Source organism: Gallinula chloropus (assembly GCF_964237585.1).
Source record: "Gallinula chloropus genome assembly, chromosome: 2".
Classification (NCBI taxonomy): Eukaryota; Metazoa; Chordata; class Aves; order Gruiformes; family Rallidae; genus Gallinula; species Gallinula chloropus.
In genome coordinates, this window is record NC_140086.1 from 103,627,943 (window position 1) to 103,647,569 (window position 19,627).

Here is a 19,627-nt window from a genome sequence, read left to right on the forward strand (position 1 = left end):
GGGGAGAGGCACCTCAGAGCAGGCGCCTGGTTTTACGCAGGAGGCGAGCCTGCCCCCTGTTTCGGTCTGTGGCGCTCCGCTGTCGCCGCGGCTGCTGCCGGGGAACCGCGGCCGCTGGGAGCTCCGCGCGGCGCGTGCCCTAGCCCTGCGCGGCGGGGCCGCTTCGGAGGGGTCGCGGGAGGTGATTGGCGGCCGCGTCGCGGGCCAGCAGCCAATCAGGGGGCGCGGCGTCCTGCGAGGGGGCGCGGTGGGCCGTGCGGGCCGGAGCGGGACACGGGACCGAGAGCGGCGGGATGAGGCTGAGCGGGCTGTGGGTGCTGGTGCTGCTGCTGGGGCTGGCCCAGCTCGCCGTCCTGGCCCGGGGCGAGGCCGCCGAAGAGGACGACGAGGGAGGTGAGTGCGGGAGGGATGCGCGCAGGTGAGCTGGAGAGCGGGCTGGCGGCGCCGGCCTTTAGGAGCCTGGGCGCCTCGGCCTCCGCTGTGTGGCCCGGCTCCCTCCCGCCGCGGGGAGCCCGGGGTCTTGCGAGGGGCCGCAGCAGCCGGCCTGGCGGGGCCGCCACCGGCCGCTCCCTGCAGGCCTCTGGCCTGAGGCAGGGCGCTGATCCCCGCGGGAAGGCGGTGGTGTGGCGGAGAGCCCGTTGGCTCCTCCAGGCCGCGGGGTTAGGAGCCGGTAGTTACCGGCGGTAGCAGTTACTGGCTTCGAAGCTGCCGCTGAGTTTGCGGTTTCGCTTTCCGAAGGGTTGGTTGTGCTTTTCCGTGCCCGGGTCCCTTCTGCATCTCCGCGTTTCAGGCCGATGGGGGAAAAACAGCGGGAAGGATGAGTGTTGCTGGTTTCTTGGTGCTTCTTCCCGCTGTCTCTAGACTTCACTGCTGTGTGTCTTCCTTCCAAAATGCGCTGAAACAAAGCTGCTGCAGCCTACCCAGTTTGGCGCCTGCAGTACTTGGGAGGCAGGCATTTGAAGATGCCTCCTTTGGTTTTAAGTGTCTTTTCACATAGATTTTGAGAAGGACTGTGTCTTTTTGCATTTTTTACGTCAGCACTGCTCTTTTAAGTACCAGAGGCTGTTCAGGGAGACCACGTTATCAGTGGCCTCCTGCACTCCTGTCCTAAAAATTCTTGCTCAGTGAACAGGCACCAAAACTCGAAGAAATGCCTTTATGTCGGGTACTTTGTCTGTGTGACCAACTGTGTGATCCGAAGGATAAAGATTTATTTTTCTCTTATAGGTTTACCGTCTGCAGTAAAGAGAGAGCGAGCTTAGGACTTAAAAAAACCCAAACAAAACTTCACAGGAAGGTTCTGTATTGTCCGTTCCTCTGCTGTTACCTAGGGGACTTGGTTTGTCATGGCTTTGTAGTATGTGACAAACGCCAGTGCTGATGGCCCCTGTTACCTTCAAATGATGAGTAACACCTTTGATTTTACAGCAAAACCTGGATCCTGTTGCTGACAGCAGTAGCTCAGATTCTTGTGGGCCAAGCTCTCATCAGTGTTTTCCATGAGTGCTGTTTTCATTACATGAGTTCTTAGGATCATAGTATTTTCTGTTGTGTGCAAGCTGAGCAGCAATCCATTGCAAAACTGGAATAATTTTCCTGTTTCTCAAAATCGTATGGGAATCACAAACTAAACTTTATAAAGCCTTTGCTTTAAAGATGGGTGTAGTTGGGGGTTTCCACCTTTGCCCTTGAAATACAGAGCTGTATGAAGTGGAGCAATTTTACGTTGCAGCAAGCAAGTAGCCTGATGTCAATTGATTCTTCAGAAGATGAAAAGTTCAGCTGAAACCATGCTTGTAGCACTGTATGGTTTTGGAAGTGAAGTTTGACTAGGGCAGCGAGGCAAATGTGCTTGCAGCCAGGTTAGCCTAGGTTGTGATCATTACACTCTTTACATTTTGATGGTGGAAAAGGAGGGATGGTATAGATGATCCACTACAGAAAAGATTGACACAAAGACTGCTTTCATAAAAAGGCTTTTGAATGCCTTGGCAACAGGTTCCCAGTCTTGACTTCTCTTTTTCTGAAAACTGATCTCATCCATTTGAGAAATGGACACAACAGTGGCCTCCTCAAAAGGAAACTTTCAGGCAGAGTCTAGAAGTCATTAATGTCTGGGTGCAGCTTTTCCATGTGGGATTCACCCTACTTGAGGAGAAATTACTAGGCCAGACTTCCAAGTGAAGTTACTGTAAGTATTAATTTTGGTTAGAGCAGTGGTCATCCTGAAGGCCTGCCAGCCAGCATCACATACCTGAGGTCCTAAGCTGAGTGTAATCTTCATTGTGCTTATTGACTTGTGCAGTAATGGGTTGAAATTTCTGGAAACACTTTGTTGGAGTGACAGGGAGTGGTCTGTGTTTTACTGGAGGGCAGGTTTTAGCCAGAGCTGTCACTTGTTGGTTGTGTCCACTTGATTTGCAAGAAACAAAGACTTCAGGTTGGGTGCAGCCATTTTATTTTCATGAGCTGTTTTATGCAACTTTTATTAGCTGCTTCTGATGTTCCTGGTGTCTGTATCTATTCAGATTGTAAGTCTTTAACACATAAGAAAGTTTCTTGCTCTTACTGAAGAAGGTCCATTTCATGCTGCTCCCATGCTTGAAGCAGGTCTTGTAGTCCCAATGCGAAAGGGGATGTTAGAGGTTGATAATGATAACCCCAGGTGTCAGTGAAGCTGAAGACTACAGAGGGTGACTCGATGCTCTTAGACCCAATTTATAGGTGTGGTTAACTTTTGGTTTTTTTCCCCTAAATGCCCATCCTCCACAAGGCAGTTGGAAAAAGCTGGAGTCCTCCTGTGCTGCTCTGCTGTCCTCATCCCTGAGGAGGAGGAAGTGGGTGTCTGTAATGCCCATGACAGTGTATCAGTGTCAAGGAGATTTTATGATGGCAGGCTATGCAGGTGCTTGCACTGAAAGATAAAACAGTATTTCATTGATTGATGTTAGATGTAGCAGTGACATTTTCCACTTCTGCAGGGTGTTGTTGTAGGTGATGCTTTGTTCTCAGCTTTCTAAACCATGAGCCTTTGCCACAGTAGCTACAGTGATCTTCTCTCCCAGGGATGGCTAGTTACCATAGCAAGCAGGAATGAGAGTCGCAGCCTGGTGCTTAGTTTCAGGATGCAGGAGCAGAATTGGCTGGCTGATTTTACTCAAATCGTTCTGTCAGGAAAAACTAAGTTTGAAGTGACTTGCTTGGAAGAGCAAGGGCTATTGCACAACTCACTGGGAATTCAGGCACAGACCAATCGTAAACACCCTGTGGTGGAGCATAGCCCTCAAAACTGCTGAGCAATCATGTAAGCAGAATTTTTGGCCGCTGAAACCCCTGGAAAACTAGTTTGGGGTTTTTTTGCTAGTGGAGACTTGTTAGATATGACTGCCGTAGATTCACCTCAAGGGTGTTTGACAGTTCAACCTTTCCTCTGCAAGTGCTCAGAGGCAGCAACACAGGAGGCATTGTCCACTTGCAAAGAGTGCTTTTAACTGCTTCATTGATCAGATGGTGCAGTGATAGTTCTTAAAGAAACTCAAACCACATGTCTATTGTTCTGTGATAAATGATCTCCTGTGATCTCTCCCCTCATGGGAAGCTTTAATATTTTGATGGTATATGAAGTTGGGTTCTAATTAAAATTAATGCATTCTCTGCATGGGCTCGTATTGTTTTCTGAGACTATATAGAGTTATTTTTAATAGCTTCTAACAGAGAAATGGGTACTGCGGTTTAGCAACATAATTATGTCTTCAGTGAGCTTGTTCCTATGGTCTGAGAATAGTAGGGGTTGGTCTTAATCGCTCTCATACCTGGGTACTCTCTATTTGTCATTCTTGATTTTCAAATTCCATGTGAAATCAGAGTATTTTCAGAATTCCTAATCAGAGTATTTTCAGAATTCCTGTCCTGAATAAGCAACTCACAGGTATATGGTTTGCTGTCCTACTCCAGTAACTCTTGTCAGCTTAGTCAAAAGACAGTTAAAGTTAAGTAGAGAGTATTTTTGAACAAGAAACCTTATCATGGGAATTTGCTTGGGGTTTTTTGTATGGCTTGGTTGGTTGGTTTTGGGCTTTTTTGTAATCCTGGAACTCTCAGTGGTTGAAAGGGCCTTAGCTTCATTGTTGTACAGTTTTTCATTTGGGATGAGGTATTTTCATGACTTGTTCTGTGACTGAAATACCTTTGAAGTCATTCAGGAAGGTCTGCTTTCCTTGACTGATGGTAGTTTAAAAAATGTTTAAAGGAACATGTGAAAGATAAAATGTTAAGGAAACTATCTCAAATTCCAAGCCGACAAAGTCTGAACCAATTGAAAGGTCCTGGGTAGTGATTTTTGTGTTAACATTGGTAAGTTAAGAAATCTGCCTTCTCCATGAAGGGGGCCTGGTCTACACTAGAGGATTTGGTCTCCTTAAATAAAGTCCTCCTCAGAAGTTCTGGAAAGAAGTTAAGAGTGTCTTGCATCAGCCAAGTGCATAGGAGTGGGTTTAGATGGAACTTCTGTCATGATCACTTATTTGGTTTTATACTCACTTTGCAGCCTGGTGCTGATTCAGAGCTGAGTGCTTTTGTGAGTGAAAAACCTCTTCAGTGAATTGCAAACATCAAACCTTGCTGTAACTGATAGCAAGGTATGTTGAGGTAGCAGGAATAGGAGTGAGCAGTCAGGAACAGAAGGGTAAATTTTAAGTGCTGTCGCTAAAGCACCTTGGTAGTAGTGAAAGGATAGTATTTAAGTGTATAGCAAGCCTGCCTGTTTATTAGGGACCTTCAGACAGGCAGAGCATAGCAGTTGTGGTGTGACAGAGGTAGTGAATGAGGGTACAAGGAAAGCATTGGGGAAATGTAACATCTGGGGTTTTAAATTTTTCCAGTCACAAGTTGCTGTTTTGGCCAGCTGCTTTGCTGCATGATGAAGGACTTCTCTTTGAATTCAAGTATCCTCTGCATGTGCCTTTCTTGCCCAACAAAAGATACCTGGTGCCTCACTTCCCTACATATCAACAAGATACCAAATGGACCTTGGTAGTGACTGTCCTGTAGGTCTGCATTAATTCCTGATGGGTCCCTTTTGTTTGCCCTGGAAAGCAAAATACATGTTTACACTTCATTGAAACAAGCTGGCCTAGTGTGGACAGAAGGTAAATGGGGCTGGTCAAACATCAGAGTCCAAGCCCTCTGCCAGCTGACGTAGCTGTCGCTGTATGTGAAGCAGGAACTACCCTATCCTTAGGCTTTTTTTAACCACAGGATATACTTAATCCATCTTTAACCTGGTGGTGTTACTTTTGTTAAACTTGACACAATCTAATCTGTGTTGCATTTTTTGCAGAGTCTGTTACAAAAGAAGCTGATGATGATGATGGTGATGATGATGATGACGATGACGACGACGATGATGATGATGATTCTGAAGTTAAAGAAGAAAATGGTGTATTAGTCTTGAATGATGCAAACTTTGACACCTTTACTGCAGACAAGGACACTGTGCTGCTGGAATTCTATGCACCATGGTGGGTTCACAGCTTCTGGTACCTCCATAGGATGCATGATAGAGTGATTTTTGGGGGCTTCTCTTGACAGAACAAGCCGAGAGCTTGGGTTGCAATTTTAAGGACTATGTAGGATTAGCAACGTAGATTAGCAACTATGTAGCAACAGACAACCACTCTCTCACAGATGTCATGCTGGGGGTCATGCTGAGGGGTGGCATGCCAAGAGAAGCACAGCCCTGGTTCCGTCTCTGCTCTGTGCCTGTCAGGGAACAGAGACTGTCCCAGTGAGCTCCAGGAAAGTCATGAAGTGTGATGTTGCAGTCTGCTATCATGTCCTTGTGCTGGCCCACTGAGAACTTGTGCACTTCCTCATCTAGATTTAGGAAACCTCTCCAACAGGGGAATTGATAGAAGGTTTCCCTTAAATTCAAATCTCTGTCCTTGTCAGAAGGGTGTGGTGTAAGGACATAGCTTGCTTGTTTTAACAGTTCAAACAGTGCCTTATACCTCTACCTAACAATGGTAGTTCTGCTGTTTTACCAGGGTACACAGAGTTACACCAGTGTGCTCAGGGGGGCTACAATGGACTTAACTGTATACAACTTGAGACAAAGAATTTAGGCCATAAAGCATCTTCTCTTTTGTTCTTATGGACAAAAAACCCAGGGATGGTTAATGGGGAAAAACAGGAGTAGAATGTGTTTAGGGTCAAGTTTCTGAGTTAGTGTTGCAGACAGCAGAATCTCTCTTCCTTTATGGTTTAGTGATATAAAGATGACTTAACTCATTTGTCCTTTTCTAGTGTTTGAATAGGGGGAAGAATATGCTCTTGCTTAAGGTGGAGTTGTGATTTAACTAATGCTACTCATTAGAGAATTGCATTCCTGCTTGGCTGTAGGTACTGTTTCTGCAGTTGTATGCCACGACGAGAGGGAAGAATGCTGCCAATCAATGTGATTGGTAAAGCACTTCAAATTTATTGCAAGCAGACACTTCCTTTTATACCATTTCCTACCACAGGTTATACTTATCATATCCCAACTGGCTCTTAACTAAAAGTTACATTTACATACTCCACCCATCTTGCAGCCTGGGAATCATGTCTCTTTCTCAGTCCCAGGAGCACTGAATCCTTATCACACCTCCTGCTCCCACATCTTGTGGCCTTGCTGCACGATACACAAAAATACACTGACCGATTGTTGACCCTTCTGTTCTCACCAAGGCGGCGTGGGGACTGGTCTTACTGAGCTACACAGGCGACTGCTGGAACAGCTGCTCCACAGGCTCATGGCCTCGCTTCTCAAGCCATTCTGAAACAGTTGTAGTTTGCCTGCATGGAAACTGAACACAAAGCTTAATTAATCTGAGCAGAAAGATGTGTGGTCATCACAGGCTAAACACCTTTCTACTCCCCTTCCTGCTAGTTAAGAGGCTAAGGAGTACAGTCTGTCTGCTACACATGACTTTCCTTCTTTTTTGTTCTTTGTTTGCCTAGCTTCATGTTCAGCTCATCAAGCTTTTCTTATGCTGGCATCCTGTGACATGCCAGCATTTGCATCAGGAGCTTCTGTTATTCCCAAAGAGTTCTGGTGTAGCCAGAGTGAGTGAGCAGGTGCCATGGTGGGTGTGAGATTGCATTAGACCAACATAACGACTGGTTCATTTACCCCTTCAGTAGAGTTCAAAGTGCTGAGTAGAGAACATGAAACTAGGTTAGGGAGAAGCTGGACTGAAGGAGACCATATTTGTGTTTGAGGTACCAGGGAGGAAGAAGCACCACAGTACAAGGTTTGCAATCTTATTTTAAAAGGAATTGTTGATTTATTTTTTTACAATGGCTTTATAAAACATATATTGGAAATGTGTTGCCTTTTGAATGGAGGGGGAAAAAAAGATTTGAACAAAGAGCCTATTAGCTACAGTTAGTCTCTACCTTTCCATTATCTAAAAACATACAGACAAATGTTGTTAGGCTGATGTTGTGAAAATCTGTCAGAAGGCATCCTGGAAATGCAGACTAGCAGAATACCATTGTGGGTCTTGTCATACACTTATATATCAACCTGTGTCTTCTGACAGGTGTGGCCATTGCAAGCAGTTTGCTCCTGAATATGAAAAGATAGCCAAAACTCTGAAGGAAAATGACCCTCCTATTCCAGTTGCCAAGGTAGATGCTACTGCAGCCACTTCACTAGCAAGTCGTTTCGATGTCAGTGGCTACCCAACCATCAAAATCCTGAAAAAAGGCCAGGCTGTTGACTATGATGGTTCTCGAACAGAAGATGGTAAGCACCAGTCCTTTGCAATTTTTTTGCAAGAAAGCAAAGTAGTACGTGATCTTGCTGCTTAATGTGACTATTTTGAAGGACTTTGATCTCAAGTTACTTTATCTTCATCAGAATAATATTATCCCAGTCTTCTCAACTGGCTGCATGCTAGAGGATAACTTTGTAGGTGGGGTAGTGGTTTTACTGAAGGAAAGTTTCTAGAAATGTATCTTGACTAGAAGAGGAGGTAGTCTTATGCTTGCTGGAGGATCAGCTAATAAGGAACATCTCATCTGTATCTTGACTGTATATAAACCCACTTATTTCTTGCTTATGTACATGTCCAACTTGAGTCAGAGGGAGAAAACCTACCTTTTTTTTTTTTGAGATGGTATTCATGTGCTGCAAAGTATACATTCATGTCCTGCAAAGTACAGATCTGTGCTCTGAGTAAGTGAGATGCTCTTTAGGGTTAAGATAAGACCTTCTTGGTAATACCAACGATTAAGTGAAGTGTAAAAGAGCTTGATTAAGAAGGGGTTCTTGTGTGGTCTTGACATACAAGCTTTGGTCCAAGAGCATGGTTGCCACTCTTACATTCATGATCCCAACTCTTGCATTTGATATGCTACTGGTGTGACAGTGCAAACTTGCTAATTGGATTGATGAACTGTATTTCAGCAATTGTGGCCAAAGTCAAGGAGGTTTCTGACCCCAATTGGACCCCTCCACCAGAAGCTACCCTCGTATTGACCCAGGATAATTTTGATGATGTTGTGAATGGTGCTGACATAATCCTGGTGGAATTCTATGCTCCATGGTAAGTAAGAAGGCAGTCACCTGTACTTTACTAGCACAGCTGTCATAGAGCACACCTGGTGAGCCTGTTTTCTGTTTTTATGCCTTTTTAGAAGAGGCTTGCCTTCTGCAAGTGTGCATAGCTCTGGTGTGGTGTGGTTCTAGACCCAGGATTGCATTACAAATTACTTGAATATTAGACTGGATCTGTCTCAGCATGGGATAGTCTCCCAAAATGTCACTGAAAATTCTCCTTATTTACTGATGTGGAAACACATTGAGAGATATTGAAAAGCAAAGGGAGTTGGTCCTTAGTCTGAAAATGGTCTTAAAAATGAAACTACCTATAGTAATGTGGGGACAGACATAGAGGCTAATGTCAGGTTAGACAGATGAGTCTTCAGAGGTAGAAGGTACCTATCAGGACTCATGATTTGTAAAAACTGCCCTTCTCTTGCCTTCCCAAGGTGTGGACACTGCAAAAGGCTTGCTCCAGAATATGAGAAGGCTGCCCAGGAGCTCAGCAAGCGCACACCACCTATTCCCCTGGCTAAAGTCGATGCCACTGCTGAAACAGAGCTTGCAAAGAAGTTTGATGTTACTGGCTACCCAACTCTGAAAATCTTCCGCAAGGGAAAACCGTACGACTACAGTGGCCCCCGGGAAAAATATGGTGCTGCAACTTCTTTTCCTTACTGTCTTGTCAAGTGTTTTGATGCATCCATAGGATTTAGATTTGTTAACATCATAGCAGTGGTAGTTGGGGAAATGTGGAAAAACTGTGTTATCACACCTACATAGGCTAGCAGTATAAATTTGTCCCTATAAGATGTTATAAGCTCGTTTTAATATAAAGTAACTTAAATACACATGGTGAAGCGGTGTCGGTACAAGTAAATAGACAGACTTTAGTTGCACTGGAATGTTCTGTAAGGGCTGGCAAAGAGCTTAATACTAGGTTTTAATATGAGGGAAGTCTTAAGACTATCCAAGTAGAACTTTGGCTTTTGGCTGTCAGGAGATAGTGAAGGGTCTGAAATTTCAGAAAGGAAGGGTACTTGAAAAGGTCAGTTGAGACCTGTGGAACTTGTGCTTGGACGTCTCTTCTGAAACCAAACTGAAAGAGAACATCCAGAACTTCAGCCTCTAAGACTTGGACTGAGGTCTTGCTAATTTGGTGTTCTACTTATTGTGTGGGGCTGCACAGAAAGTAAGGTGTCCATGGGAAATACACTGTTAAAGAATGTCATGGGGGAATGGGTGAACTTTGTCAGTTCAATAAATACTCTAAGCAACATTTTGGGGATGGGTTGTGTCTTGCAGGTATTGTTGACTACATGATTGAACAGGCTGGTCCTCCATCCAAACAGATTCAGGCTACCAAGCAGGTACAGGAATTTCTGAGGGATGGAGATGATGTCATCATCATTGGTGTCTTTAGTGGAGAGAATGACAAAGCCTATCAGCTCTATCAGGAAGCAGGTAAAGAACACTTTAAAATATTGATGAAACGTTTTGCTGCCATTCTGCAGGACTGGGCATGGAGAGATCCTGTGTTTCTGCTTGTAGTTCAGTGAGGGAGGTTGGAGAGGAATAAGAGATGGAAGAGTGATCTTCTACTTGTACTCAAGAAAAACCTCACACTGGATTTTGAGACTCTAGCTAAAGTATCAGCCAGTACTAGGAGATACTTCCTTTTGGTATTGTGTCCCTAAAAACATGCAGATTAGAGATGAAGAAAAATTCCTAGCTGAGGAATAAATCATAGCTTAAAGCCTTGCTAGCTTTGTCATCTGCTCTTGCTTGTTTCATATCTGACAGTTTCAGAGGCTGGGATCTGCTGAACTTGTTTGGGGTGGGGGACCTGGAGAAAGAATCATCATCAGTCTAAACTAGACCATTCCTGGCAATGTTTATTCTTAAAAACCCCTTTGATGGTCCTGTTAAATGATATTTGCTACCACACTGAGTACTTGAAGTGCTTGGTCCTTTTAATCAGTCCCTGTCTCTTGCCTGATTGAACCACTCACAGCCACACTGGGTTTCTGCCGGAGCCTTTAGAGTGGTGTGGGCATTTCTCTGGGCAGTGCCCACTTCTGGGGCTGCTGCTGTTTATAGTTGGATTAGGAGCTGGTTTGGTTGCCTGGCAAGATACAGCACTGCTTTCCAGGCTTCCCTAAAGTAAACAAATTGGCTAGGTGACCTTGTGAGTTCCTTTCTGCAGCTCTACTTTGTTTTCTGGGTGGGGGCCAAGAGGTAGGAGACTGATAAATACCTATTTCACTGCTTTGGAAGCTGTTCAAGATTTTTGAATATGTACAGTAACTTATCAAGTACAGCTGTTGCACAGCATTTAAGTAGTGCTACTTGAATTGTGTGAGAAGCACATGAAAATACACACCTGGGTGAGAGCTGTTGCCCAAAGCTCTGGGTGGTTCTGTGTTCCAGTGAGAATGGGAAGAGTTCCCTTGCAGTTCATTCTCAAGTAGTCAGAGACTGTCAGTTGATTTCTTGAATATCTTTCTTCTCCCTAACCTTAACTTTTCAGCTAACGGTTTAAGAGAAGATTTCAAGTTCCATCACACCTTCACCAATGAGATTGCAAAACTATTGAAAGTATCTGCAGGAAAACTGGTTATCATGCAGCCAGAAAAATTCCAGTCAAAGCACGAGCCCAAGATACATGTTTTGGATCTTAAAGTGAGTAACTTATCCAATGCTAGAAAGTTAGTGCACAAATTCAGAGTTGGCTGTCTTTGTATATGAGCAGCTGGTATCTTCCTGTTGGAAGTACTCCACTAGATACTTGCCCTCTTTGTCCCCTGAAACTGTATTGCTTTGTTTCAGAAAGGTTTATGAAAATAATCCAGAGGTTACATATTCAAATAATAATTTACCATTCCAATTAAGGGCAAGGATTCGATTAAAACAGTGACAGCATTGTTTGTAATGTGCCCCTCATTCATACATGCATCAGTACTGTTTTTACAGAGATGCCACTGAAATGCACTTGTCTGAACTTCTTTCCACTTTTTTTTGTAAGCAGGACTCTACAGATGGATCAGAAATTAAAGAGCACGTGCTAAAACATGCTCTGCCTCTAGTCGGTCACCGCAAGCCTGCCAACGATGCCAAAAGATACGCCAAGCGTCCTCTAGTGGTTGTCTATTACTCTGTAGACTTCAGTTTTGACTATCGTGTTGGTAAGTTTTTGCTAAGATTACCCTTTTTCCACTTCAGGAAGCAGTAACTGGAAATCACTAATCCTGTTGTGTTCTGTTTTTTCAGCTACCCAGTACTGGAGAGGCAAAGTCCTGGAGGTAGCAAAAGACTTCCCTGAATATGTGTTTGCTGTTTCTGATGAGGAAGATTATTCTTCTGAAATAAAAGACTTGGGCCTGCTTGAGAGTGGTGAGGATGTCAATGTTGCCATTTTGGATGAAGGTGGCAAGAAATATGCCATGGAGCCAGAAGAGTTTGATTCTGATGTACTCAGGCAATTTGTGCTGGCATTCAAGAAAGGTATGGTTTCTAAAATAGGGGTCTCTAAGCCATTTGCATTATTCCCCCTTCCAAGAGTTTTTCCTGAGTCAGTGGCTCCAGTGAAGTCATGGGTGCAGCCTCAGTACTCTGTGGCTTAAAGCTTTTGGATGTTTCTTGGTTTTCTAAAATCTCAGTTCACTAATGGTGGCACCTAGCAATATTCTGAAATAGAGTGCCTTTGGCAAGCAAAGATGTTATTGCAGCTTTGAAGTGTGAGCTGATCATTCATATGTGGGACTAGTATAATAAATCACTGTCTAATACCTTGTGGATGGACAGCAATATAAAGGAGAATGTTTCACAACTCCCTAGAACCTAAGTGTTGCCCATATTTCATGAGGTTATGTGAAAAGGTCACCAGCAAGCTAGTCTGTTTCATGCAGAGGTAAGGGCATTTACTGACTCAGTGCTCTTCCCTGGCAAGATTGTACTTCTGTCCTTTCTTGTAGGAGATTGTAAGGACTGCTTTAACTGTATTCTAACAACACTATGTGTTTTGCTTCCTTTTAGGAAAACTGAAGCCTATTGTGAAATCCCAGCCAGTGCCAAAAAATAACAAAGGGCCTGTGAAAGTGGTAGTGGGAAAAACTTTTGATACCATAGTAATGGATCCAAAGAATGATGTTCTCATAGAGTTCTATGCCCCATGGTGTGGACACTGCAAGAAACTAGAACCAGTGTATACTGAGCTAGGCAAAAAATACAAGAATGAGAAAAATCTAGTCATAGCCAAGATGGATGCGACTGCGAACGATGTGACCAGCGACCACTACAAAGTGGAGGGATTCCCCACTATCTACTTTGCTCCAAGGGACAAGAAGAACAACCCTATTAAATTTGAAGGTGGGGACAGAGATTTAGAGCATTTGAGCAAATTTATAGAGGAGCATGCAACAAAACTCTCCAGAACAAAAGAAGAGCTTTAGATAAGATGAGGGTGGTGAAGAAAAATTGTTGGTAGTTAAAAGCAGGTTACTGACAAAACTTTGAGAGAAGAATTAAGCCGTTTGAGCAAGGAAATTCTTGAGCAGTAAAGTAATTGCAGTATCTTTTTTTTTATACAGCAGAAGTTTTTCTGGACACTGAACTTCTCAGATATGAATGTCTTTCGTTAGTTATGGTTTTGATCTTTGGAGAAAAATACATCCTTTATTTTTTGTGACTATCTTAAGCTTGATTCTTTGACTCCAGTGCAACTGTTGTGTGGGGTTTTTTTTTAAAGTTAAAAGATAATACCAAACAGGGAAGGAAAACCAAATACCTCTGCCAAACAGATACCTTTCTTTTATATGTTGGTATATATGGGGGTGGAGGGTGTTTGAGCCAGTCTCTCTTCTGTTATATTTAAGTATACCTGTTCATGTGACTATATCACAGTATTGATGGCTTAGGGTAGGAATGGAGGTTTTCCAAAGTGTAGATGAGTCCTGTTGAGATAAGTGACTTGCTAAGTAAATGTGCTCTACAGCAATTTGCTTTTGCTTTGTGGCCCACTATAATAGAGACAGTGATGCTTAAATAAGTTTCTTCTAATTTACCTCTCTCTACTAACCCAGATGGATAAACTTGCCACTTAGTCTTCTCAATATATTTTGGAGTAATTGGAGAGTAGTAGAAAGAGCATCTAGTGGGTAGCAGTGCCTGGATTCTAGTGTCAGGTCTGTGTTACTTTTTTCCTTTTGCAGAGAGGGAAGTGTGTGGTAGTGATTCTTCCTTGGGTAAGCAGACAAAGACCTTCTGATGGACTTTTCCTGTGGCAGTTATTGCAAGTACAAAGGATGATCACATCTGCCCTATGCTCCACTTGGCAGGATGTGCATTTAAAAGTGGATTTTGATCTTGAATGTCCCAGTTTAGATGTGTGAATTTATGGGACATGTCAGAGTGGCAGACTCCAGAAGCACCGTCTGTCTCTTCTCAGAGCTGAGATTCTGTGGTGTGTGTGACTTGAGTGTCACTGAGGCAGTTTTGATACATATTTCACTTTTTGGGTAGTCCTCCTTTCCTGGCAAAAGGTAAATATCAGTCTTCCTTCAGCATTTCCTGGCTGCATTAGTTTGCAGTCTTCTGTGTAGAAAGGGTAAACTCGTGTCCAGGAGGTGGCTGTTAAGGTATAATCTAAGGACCCAGAAGGGCCTGCAAAAAGGTACATAATCCCTATCCTTTCCTGCTGCAATTTGCATCACTGTTGAAGGGATGTGCCTCCTTACTGTCTTAAGAAGACTGTTTCCCCACTGACTGTTAGACACAATTTGTTGTCTAGGTTATTGAATCATTCTTGCAGAGGTGTATACAACTTCATGAAGGCTTTCTCTTAATTAACAATTTATCTGAAGCTAGTGGACAAAGCTCATCAGCAGATTATGGAAGAAGGGGCTGGTATCAAATCTCTGTGGAGTGCTGGGGTGTGCTTGGTTGCCATTCAGCTCCTGTTGTTTATCAGCAAAAGCTAGCAAGTGCTAAGGAACTATTCAGGGCTGGATCTCAATTGCTGCTTTGTGTTAAAGCAATGTAATACTTCAGGCATTGTCAGTGCCCTCTTTTCCTGGTAGAAAGCTTTTTCTCTGGTGTCCTTTAAACACACAGACATGTTAAACTTAGGCAATATTTCACCTATAAGAATCCTACTGAGTACATTATCTTCCCATCACTTGCCACTTCTGTTCACAGCTTTTCTGTAAAGCCTTCAAATGTCATGATCTGTGCACAGAGGTTTTATCACAGGTAACAGGACTGAGATCAGAATTGGCTGAAGCACCAGCTTACAGTAGAGGTGACTAGTAGCAGCTTTAGAAAGTATACATAAGGCCAGTATCAAGTTGTGTCCTGTCTATCAGTAAGATCACCTCAGTTCTTCAAAGAAGTAGGCACAGACTTTTTAAATCCCTTCTTAAAAACTGTTCAGTTTCTATCTCCAAGCAAATGCAGTGTGTAATACTGCAGGGAACTAAATTGCTCTTGCTTACAAGTTGCAGCCTTGTAGAGCTTTATTCCAGAACCGACCTTGCCCAACACACAGGAGGACATGTAGAACATGCAGAACATGTAGAAGGGAGGGTGAAAAGTCTTAACTGGTGGTAGGGACTGCAGTTAGGGCTGAAGCTCCATTCCTCTTGCAACACTGAGTGTCAAAGTGGATAAAGAGCTTCTCACCCATCTTCTTGCACGTGCTAGCTTAGTAGCCAGTACTGTGCTGTTTCTGTAGACTTAATTCTCCCAGTAGGAGCTGACACCACTCTAGGCTGAAAACAACCTCTCTAGCCAGCTGGGAGCCCTTAGGGCAAGCAAAGGCATAAGGCCCAGGGGAGCATCCAAAGTGTGCCTGCGTGGCTTCTGTCAGGGCTCTTCCATGCCTTTGCAGGTGGAGGCAGCCTGGTATGAAGTTACTTTGGGGCTGTGCTCAAAGACATGAATTTTGTTCAGAAGCAGATGTGCATTAGAGCTGAATAAAGAAGAGGAGTACACTTGTAGTATTGCTGACTTAATTCTTTGATAACTGTGAGCAGCAAGAGTGGGCAGTGCTACCCCAACTGGATTATGGGTTTGGGTTCTAACCAGCAAAGGGAATGAGGAACTGATGCATCTTTATATTGGTGATTTCTGGCTGCATTTTTTTTGCAAGTCCTTGGCAGTGCCATGCACCTTGATACCTGCACCCTATAATTTATCTTGATAAATGCACCCTGCATTTATTTTGATCACTTCCTAGAAAGATGAGAAGTTACTGTTGCTTTTCAGCTTCAGGTACCAGAAAGGAACCAGCTTTCCTTAGCTTCAGTATCCTATTCCATGCTGCATGCACTACCAACATCACAACAACTTTATGAAACTCACTTGGGTAAAGTTTTCTACAGAGAAAGTGATTTACTGTGACTGATGCATCCTAAGGGGAATGGGTCTTGCCGTATTTTGGAATTCCTATTAAATCTATTATGTGTGTGAGCTTTTCCCTTCCTACTGCGTTAGGATGCATTCCTAAGCATCCTCAAGTCTATTAAAGTATTACCACACTGCCACTGATCAGCTTTGGTGTTCCCTTCATAGAGAAGGAAATAAATAAATTGCACTCAATCTAAAAGAACAAGTGAGCCCCCCCCCCCCCCCCCCCACTTACTTCTACCTACAGCTGCATGAGTATATGGCATTTCTGATTATGCTTCTAAGCAGAAGAATGCCTGCAGTTTATGCAGTTCCCAGGTATGCTCCAAGGAGCCTGGCCTGGTATAAGTATCTACCACACATGCATCTTTTTTAAGCTGCAGTACATCTTTAAGTCATCAGCCCTGAGACCCCAGGGTCACTTTCTTTCCCTGAAGTGTCCAGGACTAAGGTAAGCATGTACTCTAGCACAGTTGGTCCCCCCTGAGGAGTGAGTTCATCTGTTCTCTGTGAGACATTTAAGGTAATGGAATATACTGGCCTGAGATCTTGCTACTGCAGTAAGTCCTAGCTTGTAGCATTGGATGAGATAACAGTAAAAGGGTATGTCACACTTCAGTCAAGGTTATTACTTGGCTTCTACTTGAAATAATTTTATACTTAAAAACTGTTAATTATGGTGGTGCCTAGGGATGGCCCAAGATTTGGTTGGTAGCAAGCAAGGCCCTGCTCCAGGGGCATCAGAGTTTATCTTCCCTGTTGTACATAATGCTACGTGAGGAAACTGGTTTCTGAGAAGTAGAACGTGAATAAGAACATATGATATGAATTAAAGGCTTTTCAGAAAGTAGCATGAACTGTAGTGGTCAGACTTCTGTCCTCTCCTGTGCAGTAGGTAAGAGAAGACCCTGCAAGCTGTCCATGCTTGCATTACATTTTGATCACAGCCTGTATTGGACCTGGACAAGCATCAGAAGACAGAGTACTGTAGTCTGTGCTCTCATCCTTTGATGTGGGGTAGTAAGTACATCAAGCCCTGTGCAAAAAAGTATGTAACCCACTTAGCCAAACTGGTACAGAGCCTTGTATTTACATAATCTGGCTTTGTTTTGCTTAAGATGCAGAAATCCCTTTTTGATGCAGAGCAGGTGTGGTTAATCTGTGACCAACCTTAACCAAAAGCACAGAACTGCTGTAGCATCTTGCCTCACTTGCCAGGCTTTTCCAGGGCTACAGCTAGTGCTCCACAGTTTGAAGTATGGAGGTGTTGCAGGAACTGCTGCAGTCACTGCAGTGCATTTGTCAAAGCAGGACTCCCTCTCTTTTCCTGCCTGGACCCATGGTAGGTTGCATGAGGCCATCTAGCTGTGGGCAGGAGAAACTTCTTGATACATGCAACTTGTCTTGACGTCTGTGCCTGGAAACTGGCTCCTCTGGATATGGCTGTGCATGCTGTGGGGCCACAGACTGATGTCATGCTATCCACAGTGCTGGAGTTTCTGTGCCACAAGCAGCTGGCTTTATATAAAGCCACTGTGCTGTTACCTGACTCTTCCCTGCATTCCTCTCTCCACTGGCCTTGAATGGACAAACTGTGTACCCACCATGAAATCTAAATTGTCATGTCTTTGCCAAGGTTGGGTGAGATTACTGGGGTCTGGAAGCACATGTCCCATTTTTCCAGTTTCACTTCAGCATGTGGTCTCCAGCAGACAGAGGGCTTGCCCCACTAAGAGCAAGGAGACCCAGAGCCTGCCCAGGAGTGACCCTGTGTGTGTCTCTGGCTGCAGGGAGTGCCTGAGTCGGCTCCTGCTGGTGGATGGTGGCGGCAATTCCACCTGTGTGAGGTGTGAGCAGGTGGGAGATCTGCTTGGCGTGGGGGCAGAGCTCAAAGAAGAGGTGGAGAGACTGAGGAGCTTTGAGCAGGAGATTGACTGGTGTAGCTCCTTGGTGTCCCAGAGGGAAGTGTGCCAGGAAGACACCCCACAACTGATGACAGTCCCCCTGCCCTGTCCTGGTCAGCCAGAAGGGAGTGACATGAACCCTGAGGAGGGCTGGAAGACAGTCCCAGCTCGCCCTTGTAGGCACTCGCCCTGCCTGCCTACCCCGCTCCCCCAGGTTTCCCTAAGCAATAGGTTTGGGGTCCTGAAGGAGGACCCTGAGGTAAGTGAGGAGACGAATGCAGCCCCTCTGCCTCAGGGGAAGCGGAAGCCTAGAGTGAGGCGATGGCCTGCAGGCCTGGAGACTGCCTCTGTTAGGCAAGAGAGAAGGGTAGTTGTGGTAGGGGATTCCCTCCTCAGGGGCACAGAGGGCCCCATATGTAGACCAGACCCTACACACAGGGAGGTGTGCTGTCTCCCTGGAGCCCAGGTTAGGGACATCACCAGAAGGCTCCCAGGGCCGGTGAGACCCTCTGACTATTACCCATTATTGATAGTTCAAGCAGGCAGTGATGCAATCACAGAGTGTAGCCTGCAAGCTGTCAAAAGGGAATTCCAGGACCTGGGGCGCTTTGTTGAGGGAGGGGGAGCTCAAATAATATTTTCCTCTATCCCTATTAGTGTGATGATGGTTTTGGAGCAGGTCAGGAGAACCCAGGAGTTGAATGAGTGGCTGAAAGGCTGGTGCTGAAGTTCCTACGCCAGGTTTTTTGGCCAAGGGAAGGTGTACTCTGCTCCTGGCATGATTACTGCTGATGGGGCTCACCTGTCCCCAAGGGGAAAGTGAATCCTTGCCCAGGAGATGGCAGGGCTTTTTGAGTGTGCTTTAAACTAGTTAAGAAGGGGGAAGGGGGCATTATGAAGGCTGCTGGGGTCAGGCAAGTGCTTTGGGAGACACGATGTGAGCTGACGGTGGAAGAAGGTAAATGCCAGCAGCACAGTGACGGACTTGGGGACATTTTTCCACGTGATAGTAGGGAAAATTCTGTGGATTGCTCTGAGGACTCCTCAGTGGAGCCACTTTTGCCCATCCCCTGTCAGAAATCTCGCTGCAGTCTGTTGAGGATACCTGCACCTGCTGCCCCCTAAAGTGCCTTTATACAAACGCACGTAGCATGGGAAACAAGCAGGAAGAATTAGAGATCTTTGTGCAGTTGCAGGGCCACAATCTCATTGCAATCACAGAGATGTGGTGGGACAGCCTGAATGACTGGCACGCTGTCATGGATGGCTATGTGCTTTTCAGGAAAGACAGGCTAGGGAGGCGAGGTGGGGGAGTTGCTCTTTATGTGAGAGAGCAGCTAGAATGTGTTGAGCTCCACCTGGGGAAGGATGATCCGTCAGTTGAGAGCTTGTGGGTAAGAATCAAGGGGCAGGCACGTGTGAGTGACACTGTTGTGTGTGTACTACAGGCCTCCTGATCAGGAGGAACAAGTTGATAGTGCATTCTACAACAGCTAGAAGTAGCCTCAAGATCCCAGGTGCTGGTCCTTATGGGAGACTTCAATTACCCAGATATTTGCTGGGCAAGCAACAGGGCCAGTTGTATGCAGTCCAGACAATTTCTGCAATGTGTAGAAGACGATTTCCTGCTACAGATGGTGCAGGAGCCTACAAGGGGAGGGTGGGTACTGTACCTTGTTTTTACCAACAAGGATGGGCTCGTTAGGGAAGTGAAGGTTGGGAGCAGCTTGGG

At 44.9% G+C, this 19,627-nt stretch overlaps 1 protein-coding gene across 1 annotated transcript; it reads left to right on the plus strand.

Annotated features, from left to right (window-relative positions):
• The first annotated feature begins 236 nt into the window (after positions 1-236).
• On the plus strand, positions 237-13,277 carry PDIA4 (protein disulfide isomerase family A member 4). Its single transcript, XM_084280388.1, has 10 exons — positions 237-393; positions 5,339-5,519; positions 7,584-7,789; positions 8,453-8,591; positions 9,037-9,242; positions 9,893-10,051; positions 11,118-11,269; positions 11,616-11,772; positions 11,858-12,091; positions 12,623-13,277. The coding sequence occupies exons 1-10, from the start codon at positions 294-296 to the stop codon at positions 13,036-13,038; spliced, it is 1,950 nt and encodes a 649-aa protein (XP_084136514.1). The 5' UTR covers positions 237-293; the 3' UTR covers positions 13,039-13,277.
• The last annotated feature ends 6,350 nt before the right edge of the window (positions 13,278-19,627 follow it).

Coding starts and splice junctions, on each gene's coding strand:
- PDIA4 (XM_084280388.1), top strand. CDS start 294: ATGAGGCTGAGCGGGCTGTGGGTGCTGGTGCTGCTGCTGGGGCTGGCC. Junction 9,243..9,892: donor TGGCCCCCGGGAAAAATATG/GTGCTGCAACTT, acceptor TGTGTCTTGCAG/GTATTGTTGACTACATGATT. Junction 12,092..12,622: donor TGTGCTGGCATTCAAGAAAG/GTATGGTTTCTA, acceptor GCTTCCTTTTAG/GAAAACTGAAGCCTATTGTG.